General features: G+C 41.8%; 1 protein-coding gene across 1 annotated transcript in view; it reads left to right on the top strand.

The window, feature by feature from the left end:
- The window catches only part of SORCS3 (sortilin related VPS10 domain containing receptor 3), a 316197-nt gene that overhangs the window by 166082 nt on the left and 134265 nt on the right, over nt 1-15850 (top strand). The window contains exon 4 of the mRNA XM_068397886.1: nt 7922-8080. Coding sequence (XP_068253987.1) covers nt 7922-8080 — 159 coding nt within the window. The remainder of the gene's footprint in view (nt 1-7921; nt 8081-15850) is intronic.

Below are 15850 nucleotides of genomic sequence, written 5' to 3' on the forward strand. Positions count from 1 at the left end.
CCCTCGTGTTTTAGTTTTTAAAAAAAAGTTTTCTTTTTATAACTTATTACTTCCTACCTTGTAATGGTCCTCCTCTTTCACGTACCCTCTGCAAAAGACAAAATGCTCTACAAAGACATAAGACCTGCATGTAACCTGAACTGTGTGATGTGCTCTGATCATTCTCTCTCAATGCTGGAAAGATAGGGAACCCATAGATGGAGTTCCCCTGTCGTTACTGTCGGAGATCTATGCCGTCTTCTCAAACCAATTTACTGGATTAGAGAGCTGCAGCCTCCAGCACAGCTGGAGGAGTCTATGGAGGAGGTCCTTCACAGGAATTGAATGCTTACAGAAACAGCTGTTGACATCTGGAAAGTTCAGTGACAGGCAATAGCATTCTGCAGAGTAGAGGCTGGTTTGTGATTAAATTACAGAGAAGTCCTGGTGGGAAGGAAGCTCTGGAGAGAGGTTAGCATCAAGTGGCTGAAGGGTCTTGAGAGAGCTATTTGGTTCTTTGGTCACGGTACATACAATGCAGACCCAATGCAAAAGTCTTAGGAAGCTCTATTTCATCGCTCAGTTTCTATGGGTGTCTGACTCATTTTTCATTATCCAATAATAAATACAGTAGTGAAAGTCACCTTTAACACTTAAAGATTGCTTGGATTTTATGGGATTGTATTGAAGTGAAGTGCCAAGGTGTAAAAGCCTTATGGTTGAGGTACTTTTATAACACATGCTTCATAAACCCTTATGAAGTGAGTGCAGTGCACTTCATCCTTTAAGATTACAGTGTTATGGTTCTGAGAGATGGTGATCTGGTGCTATATTCATTAATTAAATCTGTTATTAATGTTAAATTTTGGGCAATAAGAAGTGAAGTTATAAGAAGTTGAAAAGGGGTAGGTCCAGACAATTTATCTCTCATGAAAGCTCAGTGCACCTTTACTGCTTGACTGATGCCCACAGGTTATCCTTAACATTAAGGAAGATTTGTGCCATGTGAAGCACGAAGGAGACCTGAATCTGGGCTACTCTGTAACACAAGGGGTTGTAATGAGTGTTTTCCTTTTGGGACACAAAGTTAGTAATTATGTGCAAGCCATTGCCCTCTTCATGGCTATCTTGTTTGGCTTCCCAGAGAGCAGATGTCCCTCTTGTCATAGGTGCTGATCACTAAGTAATAGGGTGCATTGCTTTGCTTGTATGTAAATATATAGGATTTCTCTCTAGAGCAAATTTTTATCACTGCAATCTCCCATTTTTTCCTGTCTGACTGATAACACTGGTCATGCTGACTGGAAAGAAGAGGTTGGCTTCCTTTTCCCCTGATTATTGTACGAGTCAGTATATCTGCAGGGCAGTGAGCAGGTATCTAGCCATTTCTGAACATCTTCTGTAAAAGTTTGTGTAAAGTTAAGGTGTGCTTTCTAAACTAGTGTGAACCTTGCAAAGATATTTTTAGTTTAATGCTGATTTATATGGGTGTTACTTTTGCTGGTAAGTAGACAGTTACTTGTGACACTAGTGCATTTTTGTTTTGGAGGGGTTTGGGCTGATGTAATTAAACTGAAGTTTTTTAGTTGAACTGACACATGGTGAGGAAAGAAGAAAACAGGATGAGATTTTCTTTGTAATGAGTTGCATCTGTCCTCCATGAGATTGGCATAGAAGGGCTGCAGGTATACTGTGTAGCTGTGTTCTAAGAGGTTGTGTACATACCTCCGACGGCATCCTTTAGCCTGCAGGGCAAGTAAATTACAGTAATGATGTAAGAGAGAGGAAGAATGGGAGGGGAAGTAATAACCAAATATTTGCCAGTGAGAAATTTCAGATGGTCAAACATTTACTCTAAAATGATTTAGCATTAAAAAATTACTTTTCCCTTAAGAGATTTCCAAACTATTCATGTTGAACATATTTGAGACGAACTGATGTTTTGAAGGAAGAAAATGATTTTTGTATCTTTAAGCCTTTAAATGTCATTTGATTTTTGGTTTTTTAGTTTCAAAAGGAGGAAAAGACATCATAAGTCCAAACAAAGCAAAAATCCTCCATTTGCATTGACATTTCAGCATAAATTGGCTTTTTGGCTTTTTAAATTCAAAAGCTAATATGGAACTTTGTTGGGAAGTAGGCTTAGCTCCAGAGGTCTTGTGGGACCATACAGTCCTTTAAATGTTTTAAATCAAAATGAGAAAGCAATAAAAAAAAAAAAGCTTTTTCCTTTTTTAGATCAGATTTGTGTTTTCCTGTTGTTGATGTAGATGTAGCCTGGCTTTAGGAAGGACCTAAAGTTTTTTGAAACCTTAAGTTTCTGGTTTTGCAGCAGTACGTGTGGCAGAACTACCTTTTCAATTGCAGAAAAGGACAACGCAGTGCTACAGAGCAAATTGCTTAATACTTTGCTAAGGAGCTGGGTTTCTTTTGTAGCTATGGAGGCTTGGGTGGTTTGTAGGTGGATTTTTTTTTTAACTGTTTTGTTTATTTCTTTTTAGAATAGCACTTTATATAGGTGAATAAGAATGTGACTGGGACCTCTGAAAAGGACCACTTATGAAAAGCGCATTAAAATGAAGAGAAAAATCAGAAGGCAGCACACAATGGTTTAGTGCTATCTACTTATTTCTGGGAACAAAAGACATTTATTTTGAACCTGACTTCTTTATTCATTTACTAGGATGCTTCCTGCTAATGTAGCTCAGTGGTGCTACTGCTACAGATATTGTACCCATAAAATTTCTCCGTGCTGATTTAAAGAGATGCACTTTGGTAACTCACAGTGAAAATTTATGTTGGTTGAGAAAAAGAAAAGGATTCAATGAAAACATATTAATAAAAATGGCTTTTATGTGGCATGTTGTTTTTTTTTTTTGTCCAGAGGTAGTTTATTAAAAGATTAATCTGTGTACAAAACAGATATCTGTTGTGTTGGGATAACACAGAACCAGGGAGCTGGAGCGATGATAAAGGTTTTGAATCTGATGCTCTGGATACAGGCAATATGGTGGGGGTGAGAGGGGCTGTTCTTGCGCTTTGGGTGCAGAAGAGGAAGGATAGCGGTGATGTGCCAAGCAGGCCTGCTAACACGAGGGCAGAACTGCGAAGGATACTGAGAGAACTGAGTGCCAAGCTATAGGGGAGTCTTTGGCATAACCACAGTAGGCAGATTCAGGCAGATATGAGCTCAGGCTACCTGTAGCTCCAAGTCAGTAGAGTCTGGGTACATTCTTAGTGTTGTGCCCGTGAGAAGCGTGCTAGTTTATTACTGGTGTGGTTCAATATTCCAGATCAGAGTCGTCTTTGTGCCTGACTAGCGTGGAGCAGAGGAAGAGGAGTGTGTCACCGTCTTGACTCATCCACCTGCACATAGCCTATATGAAACCAGTATTGAGGAAGGAAGGTGTTTGCATTAACTCAGTGACATACCTGGAATTTTAATCAGGGTAGGAGGAACTCAGATTCTTAGTTACAAATCCTGCCTTAGTTTTTATTATATTAGCCCTAGCAGAGGCCATTCTGTATTAGTGGATTTGTGCTGTGATATGGTGTCACTTTCCTTCCTCCCTGCTTCTGCATTTGTTCAGAGCTCCTTTAAGGGGTCAACAAATATGAGTGACTCTTAGCTACTTCTATGGTTTATGTACCAAATATATCATGGCAGGTATAGGTATGACACCTCCCCTCCTTGTTCTTTCTGCCTGCAGCCTGTGCTTCTTATTTTCTGGGATAAATCCCCTTGAAGTATTCAGAGCTGGATGTTTTTCCTGATCACATACTGAAGATCTCAGTCCACACATCACAGTTTATGCTGTTCTTGCAAGGTGGCCCCTCTGAATCATCTCCCTTCTTTGAGCTTCCCTTGCTGGTGTCTGGTGTTGCGCTGAACTGGAGTTCATTCAGAATAGCTCTGTATGTGTCATCATTGTCCCCAAAGCTCCTGCTTTAAAGGAGATACCTTTAAGCTGTACCAGACAGCTCTCTTCCTCTGCATTCATCTCCTAAGGAGCTACCTGAAGTTCAGTCCGATTTTCAGCCTGGTCTGTTTTGTCTGGTACTTGCCATTTATTGTCCACTGAATTTTGGAGGTCAGGCTATAGTGTCTAGAGGAAAAGCTATGTAGTACAAACCACCTCATTTCAAGTATGTTTTCAAGGACATGCCCTTAGTAGTAATCAATCCTGCCTCCCCTTCCCCTCTCCACTTCAACTAGAGAAGGCAGCAACTGATAATAGTATTTTATATATATGTGTGTGTGTATATATATTCTAGAATATAGCAAGGTGAAATGTAATTTCCTTTTTAATAAAGGCTGCCATTTAATTTAATATTATAGAAAATGATTAGATCTTAAAAACCTATAAATTACATTTGACAACTCTCTGGTGCTCCTTTGCTGTTCCTTATGGCAATTATAAATGGCAACACAGGGTGCTGGTGGAAATGCTCGTTCTGACTGGAGTTTGTTTATTGGCTCCTAATGAAAAGTGATTAATCTAAATCACTACTGAGGTGGATCCTCCTCCGTGGCCCCATAACGAGAAGTGGCAGTTTCAGGCCTTTGACAAATGTCCTGTTATTTCCTCTGCCAAAAGTTGTCCCTTCCCCCATAGCTTCCAGCACAAAAAAGGACAAACAATAGAAAAATAAAGCCCAGTCTCCCACTCTTCTTTTGCTGCTTGCCACATAACCAAACTGTGTACCAGTCCTAGCTGCATGACTGGTAGTGGCCTTTTGTTTTTCACTCTGAGCCTCCTGTTTGTTCCATCCTGCTTTTGTGTAGAATCAGCCTTGCCTGTGAGGATGGGTGACAACAGAGATGTTGGGTATGTTCTTTTCTCCATTTGAAGAATGGGGGGCTGATATCAGAAATTGGTGAAGGAGGGTGGGTGACTAATGTGATGTCACTTACAACAAGATATGACTGTTGTTAGACTCTTCCAGCTTTCTCTCTCGCTGTTATTTTTCCTAGCTTGATGGTTTTATTATTTGATCTTGCAACCACTGTTACGCTTCCAGAGGTAATTCCCAGAGGTAATTCCCGGCTTTGTGAACCATCTGGTGGAAGGAAACATTGCCTTTTCCATCTCATCCCGTTTCTTGAACTTTCCACTGAAGTGGATAGTTCGTGTGTGAAAGGGTGGAGTGGATGTTTTGTGTGTGTGTACCACGTCAGATCTATGCAACTGTTAGCTGTCTTGTGCTCCTTATCTCAGGGCAGAACTCTTAACAGTGACCTTTAAATATACAGCATTATTAACTTTGTAACCTTCTGCGATATCACGAGGAAAATCTTTTTATTCCTGAAGTTTCCTTCCTTTTAAATGTAAGATCTCTCTGGAATATTTTGTTATACTGGCAATCTTACATCGTTCTTGCATTCTGCAGATGCAAGCAATTTTTGCTAAAGTATGTTACAGCTTTCTGTCTGGCACAGGCAACATGCTGTAGATGAACAGGGGTATACTTGGGGGACTGTCCTGGTTTGGCCTAAACCAGGATAATTTTCCTTTCAGTGATTTTTACTTTCAGCTAAGTCTCTTCTAAGTAACTGCACTTTCTGAAACTAACTGCATGTTTTGCAGACAGTGTCTGCTTCCAGGACTGATAACGTTCGAAGTTTGTAGTTATCGCTGAGGCACTGGTAGGGATGTTATGCAGAAAGGCGCTTGCTGAACTTTTTCTTAGAGAAACCAAGGTCACTGCTAAATTCCTTGCTGCTTACGAGTGGAGAGCCAAAGGGGGGTTGCACCTGCAGGGAGGAGCAGACAGGGCAGGTGTCCCAAAATTGACCAACGAAGGTATTCCATCCCATACATGTCATTCTCAGTATAAAGCGGGGGGTTCACAAGGGTCTCGCTCTCTTTCTGCTATGGCTGGTGTCCGAAGAGGACTCTGTCCGTTTTCCTGCTGTCCCCGATCCCGATCCGTGCATTCCTGAATCCAGCTCTCGTCCGTCGCTGGGCCCAGCCTGGGCCTTCCCGGAGCCTGCCCTGCAGTGCCGGTGGTGACGTGGCCGACAGCGGGGGAGCTCGATCTTGGTTTTGTATATATTTGTATATATTTGATTATTCCAATATTATTATTATACTCTTTTTCATTTATTATAGTTTATTAAAACTGTTTTAACTTTCCAATCCATAAGTCTCTCTCCCTTTTCCCTTTCCCTTCGGGTGGGGGGGAGGGTTAACAGAGAGTGTCTGTCACAGGTTTAATGGCCGGCCCAGCTTTAAACAGTGACAGGGACAAAATGTCTTTGAAGTCTAAGTCACTAGGGACAGAAAAAAAATCTTGAAATAGTGGGGAAACCATTCTTGTTTGGAGCAAAATGAAATACATATTTTGATCTGATTCAAAAGAAGAAATGTACCAGAGCTTCCTTCTAGGTGGAGGCCATTGGGACCTATTCTCAAGACTAATTCCCAAGGAGTCAGTTGCCTGTGGGGACTTTTCCCATTTCCCAAGCTGTGCACCAGAGCACAGTGCAAGTGCACTTTCTCAGGACTTGTCCTGTGGCTTTCTCTGGGAACAGGTAGAGGTTGCTTTATGAGGATGGTAAGCAGTACATGTGAGGGATGTTGAAGGAGTTCTGAGCTCAGGCTGGATTCATACAGGTGGCTTCACCTGGGGACAACTTTCAGTTCTAGTTTTAAAGGCCCTTTTCATTTCTTAATGGAAAGGATCAGAAACCATTTACGTTATATTCACTTTCTCTTGGTGACCTAATGGAGTTAATGAGGTGCTTAAGATTAAACAAGTGCTGAAATTTTTTGCTTGATCAAGGTCTAACATACAAAGGGTCTTACCATTCCTTGTAACTGATTTTTGCTGTCAAAATTAATGTGTTTCCCTATCGTAGTGTTGAAGTTAGAGCTCTGTGAAGGTGGATAAGAAAAGTGAATGTGGACATGCAAGTGTAACGAAACTGCAATGGATCTCAGCTAGCTGTTCATCTGCAGCTGGCTAAGAAAGGCAGTTCTTGTATCTGTTTTCCTGCTGAAAGGCAGTTTCTGTATTTCAGCTACTGTATCAATAACCTGCTGTGTTTAGCACAGCTCTAATTTATTTCCCACTGTTTGCCTTTATTTTATGGTACTGGCATTTGCTTTAATGTGATGTTGTTTTCTCCAGATGTTAATAAGATGGTGTTAATGTTTCCACAATGTTTTTCTTGATAACATTTATGTAGAGCATGCCATCTGATAATGTGGAATCAACCCATTTTAAAATATTGGTAATAATTTTCTAATTAAAATTAGAAGCTCAGAAGTGTTTTCCTCCCTGCACAAATTGAGGTCATACACTTACCCATGCTTGGGGAAAATTATGTCTTCACTCAGTGAATGAATATCTCCTACTGTATAAATTGGAAGCATGATATATGACATCGTGTATCAATGTTTGTGCACACGCACATGGACTATTTTCAGATGCCAGCAGCTGAGCCAGGTAGGCATTCTGTATTTCCAGAGAGGTGATGCTCTCATCTATAGCTCTGTAAGCTGCCAAATAATGACCCTTAAATCTCAGGAGTGCCCTGTTGTGTACTTTTGGAGAGAGTATTCCACATTTGGGAAGAGAGGTGGTAGACTGGAAAGGGAACAGGAAAGCCTGGTGTGGCTGTCTGAATTTGCTATACCCAACCAAAATCGCTTTCTATATCAACATAGAATTTTTTATTCTTGCCTAGGCTTTCTGAATTTATCTAGATGAAAATAAAATGAAAAAAAAAAATCCCTGAATGAATCTATGAATGAAACACCAAATAAGATGAAAGTGAAGCACTTAAAACTATTTGGGAAATTCTATGGGCTATTTACACTGTTGAGCAATGTTCTGAATACATCAAATAGGAATCAGTGCTGTATGACCTCACTTTTAAATTATGTTCAGTTTCACTTTTCCATTAACACTCTTTTCCCTCCATTTTTCTATTTAGATCATGCTGCTTAGTGATCCAGAGATGGAGAGCAGCATCCTCATCAGCTCTGATGAAGGGGCTACCTACCAGAAGTATCGCCTGAACTTCTATATCCAGAGCTTGCTCTTCCACCCCAAGCAGGAAGAGTGGATCTTGGCCTACAGTCTGGATCAAAAGGTGAGCAATTTATTTCATATTTCAATGATTCTTGAGCCAGGTGTTGAAGGGGATAGTGTCTAGAACTGCACATTTCCAGAGATGGTGAAGAAATTTTGGTGTGCTTTACTGCTCTCACCTTGTAGGTCTTGCTCAAAACCCACCCAGTGACTCCAAAGTAAGCTTGCTAAAGGGAGTGGCATTATACAGGGATCACGATGGGTATGGAAACTTTAGTAGTGGTGGTGGTACGAAAGATAGAAAGAATCATAGAATCACAGAATGTTAGGGATTGGAAGGGACCTCGAAAGATCAACTAGTCCAATCCCACTGCCGGAGCAGGATTGCCTAGACCATATCACACAGGAACACGTCCAGGCAGGTTTTGAATGTCTCCAGAGAAGGAGACTCCACAACCTCTCTGGGCAGCCTGTTCCAGTGTTCAGTTACCCTCACCGTAAAGAAGTTTTTCCTCATATTTATGTGGAACCTCCTGTGTTCCAGCTTGCACCCATTGCCCCTTGTCCTGTCAAGGGATGTCACTGAGAAGAGCCTGGCTCCATCCTCATGACACTTGCCCTTTACATATTTATAAACATTAATGAGGTCACCCCTCAGTCTCCTCTTCTCTAAGCTAAAGAGACCCAGCTCCCTCAGCCTCTCCTCATAAGGGAGATGTTCCACTCCCTTAATCATCTTTGTGGCTCTGCGATGGACTCTCTCTCTAGCAGTTCCCTGTCCTTCTTGAACTGAGGGGCCCAGAACTGGACACAATATTCCAGATGTGGCCTCACCAGGGCAGAGTAGAGGGGGAGGAGAACCTCTCTTGACCTACTAGCCACACCCCTTCTAATACACCCCAGGATGCCATTGGCCTTCTTGGCCACAAGGGCACACTGCTGGCTCATGGTCATCCTGTTGTCCACTAGGACCCCCAGGTCCCTTTCCCCTACGCTGCTCTCCAACAGGTCTGTCCCCAACTTGTACTCATACCTGGGGTTGTTCTTGCCCAGATGCAGGACTCTACACTTGCCCTTGTTATATTTCATTACATTTCTCCCTGCCCAACTCTCCAGCCTGTCCAGGTATCTCTGAATGGCTGCGCAGCCTTCCGGCGCATCAGCCACTCCTCCCAGTTTTGTGTCATCAGCGAACTTGCTGACAGTGCACTCTATTCCCTCATCCAAGTCATTAATGAATATATTGAATAGCACTGGTCCCAGTACCGACCCTTGCGGGACTCCACTAGATACAGGCCTCCAACTGGACTCTGCCCCATTGACCACCACTCTCTGGCTTCTTTCCTTCAGCCAGTTCACAATCCACCTCACTACCCGATCATCCAGACCACACTTCCTCAGTTTAGCTGTGAGGATGCTGTGGGAGACCGTGTCAAACACTTCACTGAAATCAAGATAGACCACATCCACTGCTTTACCATCATCTATCCACCAGGTTATGTCCCCATAAAAGGCTATCAGGTTGGTTAAGCATGACTTCCCGTTGGTGAAGCCATGCTGAGTGCCCCTAATGATCCCCCTATCCTTGATGTGCCTAGAGACAGCACCAAGGGCAAGTTGTTCCATTACCTTTCCAGGGATGGAGGTGAGGCTGACCGGTCTATAGTTACCCGGGTCCTCCTCCTTGCCCTTTTTGAAGACTGGAGTGACATTTGCTTTCCTCCAGTCCTCAGGCACCTCTCCCGTTGCCCACGACTTAGCAAAGATGATGGAGAGTGGCCTAGCAATGACTTCCGCCAGCTCCCTCAGCACCCGCGGGTGCATCCCATCAGGGCCCATGGATTTATGGACGTCCAGATTGCTTAATTGGTCCCTGACCCAGCCCTCATCAACCAAGACAGACTCCTCCTCTATCCTGACTTCTTCTGGGGCCTCAGGGGTCTGGGGCTCCTCGGGACAGCCTCCAACAGTATAGACAGAGAGAGGCAAAGAAGGCATTCAGTAACTCCGCCTTCTTTTTATCCTCTGTCTCCAGGACCCCCACCTCTTTCATCAGTGGGCCTACGTTGCCTCTAGTGTTGGTTTTATCTGCAATGTATTTGAAGAATCTGAGACTTGATGTGACACATGAAGCTGTTCTAAAAATCTGTTGATTTGTAGGCCTTGGTGATTGCTGAGCTGTCTTTGAGGATCGAGCACTCAGGCTGAATTGGTCCATAACAGCTGCCTGTTGCATGTGATGGGATGCTCTTTCTGCTTGCAAACTGAACTCTGTTACCTGGAAATCAGTGAGCAGCAACAAATGACAAATTCCTCCGTACCACTTTTTAAGTCACTTTGCAGCGCTTTCTGTTAGTGAGACAACTCTTAAGTCTGTTACTTTGTCCTTAGCAAGACTACTCTTACATAGCACTCATTTGTCTTGAAAAATGCTGAGCAATGCAGGTGCAGTGTGACTTGTAAAGTGTTGTTCTGGAACAGCAGTCCTCACTACAGCCTAAAGCTGAGACATAGACCAGATGATCAAGTTACAAAATTCAGAAAGCTTAAAACTTGCCAAGCTTTTATCTTTCCTCCTCTTCTGTTTCTGTCATCCATAGACTCTGGAAAGTCTAAACATGCTGAATAGCCTCTTTAAGTTTTTCGCATTAGTCTGTTAAGTGTGTATGTGTTCTGGGTGGGATTTTCAATTCCTACAGTTATTTTTGAAGTTTTCTAAACTAGTCAGTCTCACATCCTAGCTATAAAGACAATACACTCAAAATATTGTGCCTCTTGTATTTGACAGACTTTCCGTTGAATGGCTAGTGCAAGTCTTTACCGAAGTAGCTACTGAGAGAGTAATCAAATAATCTACTGCTGTACTTCCCAATGTAACCTTTCCATCCACTTGTTAACAGAATGCCATGGCAGGCACCAGGTGGTTTGCCGCTATGCTACTGATGATGCTTGAGTGACATTTGCAAGCACAAAGCCATTGTAAATACACTCTTTTCATAGTATCAAGTCCTTACTGTATGAAGGAGTTAGTCAAATGTCAAATAGTTTTGTGCACTCAGATGTTCAGTGTAATAGGGATTTTGAAGTAGGCTAGAATGACCAATCTATTTATTTGATGTCATGGAATGGTTTGATGCCACTTTTAAACTGGAGGTAAAGATTTTAAACGGTACTGGTGTTTGTACATAGACAGCCCTGAAAGAAACAGACATCTGATGAGGTGCTCATGGATGTGAGAAGCCAGATATGACATGCTGAGTATGTGTTTGCAAAGAGATACAGCTGTAGTGAGTGCAGAGCATCTGCTCTTGGGTTGAAACACTGTGATTCTATTTCCAGTGCTTTATAGTCTTTTTATGACATGTGAGCTACTGGAAGGAGAAATCAAAATACGAAGTATGCACATGCACTTGACTGTGAGGTTGTAATTGTGCTCCCCTGGTCCAGTACAGCAATAGTAGCTCAGGAGCATTTTTGCTTCTGCTCCTTCAAACTAATGCATCTGAGTGCCCACATCAGCTGTACTCTTCTGCTCAGAAGAGAGTCAAGGAAAATGAACTGTGAGTTAGAAACACCCTGAGGCTTCTTGCATTTTACCCCAGAAGCTGAACAAATATGTAAGAGCAAAGATGATGTGCTCTGCAGCTTGTTAGTCAAATGAAAATGGAGCAATGTGAAGTTCAGGCTTTGCCTTGATATCTGCCTTTTACGTTCAAGGCCACTCATGATGGTTTTCTTCAGTGTTCAGAAAGATGACCTCAAGTGCTGATTGAAAGGTAATCCTTGAGTGGAACCATGGAGGCAGCGCTTTTCCCAGCTGAAGCATTGGCTTAACATAACCCAGGTGTAGGTTGTTCTCAACCCCCTTTTGGCTTAGTAAGAGCTGTAAAAGAATTGTCATTCTGGCTCAGGATCATGCACCTTCACTGCAGTTACAGTTCATACTGAGATAAGGGGCAGTGCTGTTAGAGCACAAAGGCAGTGCTATAGATTGTGACAGCGCTGCTGTATGAAGTTGCCAGATGAAGTCCCCTGCGAGGCCAGTGTAATACATTCCTGCCTGTCTGGAAACAGGAGTACTGCCACAGCTGAGTGGGAATCAGAGGTCTGTCATGACCTTCTCTTAGATGGGGGTTAGGCCAATGACAACAAGAAAGTGTCTTTTAGGTTAAAAATCCTAAATCCTTAAGTAGCTTCATCAGGTCTTGTGCATCTTCATAAGACTGTTGTGGTTGTTCTTCTCTTTTGTTCTCTAGAAGCCAAATCTGGATCTCACACCTTCCCACACTGCTATGCCATGCCCTCTCTCCTAGATGTGATCACGGGGTCATGCCAGTGGCAGTGATCATTTGATCTCTCTGCTGCTGACCAGAAGGGAGTTATCAAGATCTCCTAAAATAAGTGTCTAGAGAGGCTGCAGTAGTGCTCTGCAGTTGTGAGAAGGCTATCCAAAGAGATGCCATGCTGTTGTCAGGGTCTAATTCTCCAACTGCAGCCTGGTTCTGCTGGTACTCCTCTGTCCTTTGTTTTTGTGTGCATTTTCCTGTGAGGCAGCATGAAGTCACCTGGCACAAAATAGGTGGTCCTGGATCAAATAGTGCTTGCTTTCTCACTTCATGTATCCAAGTTTGTGGGATACAACTACTCTGAAACACCTTTGATTTAAATGCTTGAAAGGACATAAAATACAAAGGTTTTCATTATTCTGTAAACTGCAGATAATATTCATCCACAGATACTGTTACAAGGAAGGTGCTGATGACAGTCGGTGGCTTGCTGTATGTTCAGCGGTGCAGCCACTTCGACGGTGGGAGACCATAATCTTCCACCTCTCTAAGCTTTAAAAGTGTGCTTGACCTTTGAAGTCCATTTGTAGTGACTACTTTAGAGGCAGATTTAAAAATGTAAATAACTGAAAACAAATCAAATACATACAATTCGACTCCCAGCACCAGGAACTATTAAGGGAAGGACTAATCCATCCTCTCAAAACTATGACTGTGTAAACAAGTTTGCAAATTTAATTTCGTTTCTTAGATTAAAAAGTAGCTTTCAGATAAATATTTATTTTATTAATTTTATTTCAGTTAAAAACAATAATACGGTGTTGTAAGCAAGCTGCGGTCAACTTGGAAATTAACGAGAATGATGAATCTGAAAATCCATTTTGCCTAGTATGTTGTTCCACACAGTGAAATAAAATATCAATAGCTAGTGCCCTACAAATAATTGATTTGGTCACTGCCTAGATCAAAAGACTTTAAAATTGTTTTCTGTATAAAAATAGAAAACAATATTAAAGTTTTCCTGTGACATAAAAATAGTCAATGTTTTGGATCTTCTTGTTAGAAAGTTTTTCTCTGAGGTCTTCTGACATACAGTTCCATAGCCATGATTCAAGCCTCTTTTTTTAATCATTCTTTTATCCTAAGCATCCTTTCTTCTCTTTAGCTAACTTCCACATAGCTGACAACAATATTATGCTATTTATCCAGTTGATTAAAAAAACAACAAACCAACTGGAAAAACCCAAGACATTTTGAATTCTGTCCTCTAACAGAATTACTGTCCCTTCCAAGCTGGTGTTTTAGAAGATGTATTAACTGTTCCAAACTTAGGAGGTGTATTCACTATTCTAAGACAGTAGTGAATAAATGGAATAATGTAGAACTCTGTGACATCCTTGTGGAACCACAGTCTTTACATGTCCCCTGCAGTTTGACAGCGGCCAAGTAATAATTCTTTTCAGAATATGGTGTCCCAGTTAGTTTTTTACCCAGCTAATAGTAACTTCCTACAGTCTTTTGCTTGTTTAGGAGAATGCTGTGAGATCTCAGACTGAGTGTGTGTATCTGTGATAAGCAACGCTTGTCCTCTCTTTCCTGAGCAAGTGATGCCTTCCTGCAGTAATATTCTAGTTGTGAATTTTCTCAGCCAGTCACTGTTATGCCACTATTATGTGTAATTTTGATCATAAGTTTGTGCTTCCAGCTTCTCCTTCTGGCTCTCTTACTCTCAGCCTTGATGTTCAGGCATTGCAGGATGCTCTGCAGATAGACTTACTGTTCTTCTCACTGCTCCTCTTAGAGCCTTGTTGTTGAATAACCCTGCTCCCCTAGCTTATCCCTTTTACAGATCTGTTTTTTATACTGGTCTGTGGACTTTTGCTACCAGTCTCACATGATTCTAGTTTAAAGCCCAAGCCTCACGGCAGTCTTATGTCTGAAAATGACCTTCCTCTTCTTTAAGAGAAGGAGTCTATCTCTTCTCAACAGAACTTCTCCTTAGGATATGACTTCACAGCTGAGAAAGCCAAAGGCTTTCTGACAACGTTGCCTCTTCCATCAACTGAAATAATTGAATACAGTATCAGTTCAGTCCCCAGATCTTTTGTTGCCACTCCTACATGGGTATTGTCCCTCTTTTTCCTGCTTGGGGCTATTCCCAGGAGCAAGGGAGAAGTTTCAGTGAGAGGGCTGGAGCTCATCAGGCTTTCTGAAAGATGTTTTGCTCTGTGGCTGCTTTGTTCATTTAAGGACAATTCATAACCACCACCGTTTGATTTCTCTTTGGAGTATTGAAAGAGTTTTTGAGGATACTTCCTCAGTATGAGTCAACACAGCATATCAGTTCCTGTTCTTATTTTTTGTAGCCAATTATGACCTCTTTTGCCTTGCTAACTCTCTTGTATTTTCAAATAAATGGAGTATGGCTGAGCCAAGAAATCTGTTTGAGTGGGCACAAACGTGTAGCAAGTTTGGAGACCCTAATGTCTTCTCACAACATGTAAAGCATAGACAGGAGGAATTTTTGCAGGGCTTTAAGCAAGCATGGGTGGGTGTACTACTCCCCCCTGAGCAGCCATGTGGCATTGTGCAATTATCAGGCCCTGGGAGACTAATTGCATCTTGTAAGTTGAAAATCTTGGATCTCTTCCCAGTAGCTTTGTGTGTGTCTACTTTATTGATAAAATAGTGCAATCTGATGTGTGCACATGTTGGTACTGTTAATGGCCCCCTATGGCCTTTGACAGAAGGTGGACACTATGTAAATGTTACAGCCAATTTTGCTGCAAGTCAGGCTGGGTCTCACTGGTAGTGTCTGTGTTGGCACTTGGATATATGAGCCAATGTAAAGGGGAAATTTGCCTTCATCCCCCACTTTGCCCAGGTTTTTGCAGAAAATATATAGGAAGCCATTTTAAATGACCCTTGTATCAAAGTGTGATGTGAAGGGGAATATATGAAAAAGCTGTGATATTCTCTGTTAGAAAGCATTGGAAACTGCTTTATGAAGTGTTGTGAAAGCTCAGAGTCTACCAGCATGTACATGAGGTATAGTTATCGTTGCTGCCATTCATAGTGGCTGGGGATGAAGAACTTGAACTTGTCTTGCATTTCTGATACTAATATGTCAAGTACCTCATCATTTGTCTCATTTATCCAAGGAATCAATTAATTCTCAATAAGCTCAATTTTCCACACCCCAATACCCCTCTGGGGAATGGATCAGTCTGGAGGTGGAAATAGAATGACATTGAAACTTCTTTCAGAGCAACATGCACAACTCTCTTGCATGAATATTTGTTTAAAAAATAATTTTAAGAAAAGAGAGAAAATATTAGGGAAATAGGGAGAGAGATATTTAAATTATTTGAAATCACCATTGTTAAGAGAGAAAAACTATGCAAAGAGATAGAGTTCTACCTGTTCCTTACAGGCCAAACTGTGATTGGGAACCCACTGGGACTAAGTGAGAGACTGAATAATTCAATAATAGACCATTTAAAATTCCCCAGCTACACCATTATGAATTTGAGAACACTGGATAA

Source organism: Nyctibius grandis, chromosome 4 (assembly GCF_013368605.1).
Source record: "Nyctibius grandis isolate bNycGra1 chromosome 4, bNycGra1.pri, whole genome shotgun sequence".
NCBI lineage: Eukaryota > Metazoa > Chordata > Aves > Nyctibiiformes > Nyctibiidae > Nyctibius > Nyctibius grandis.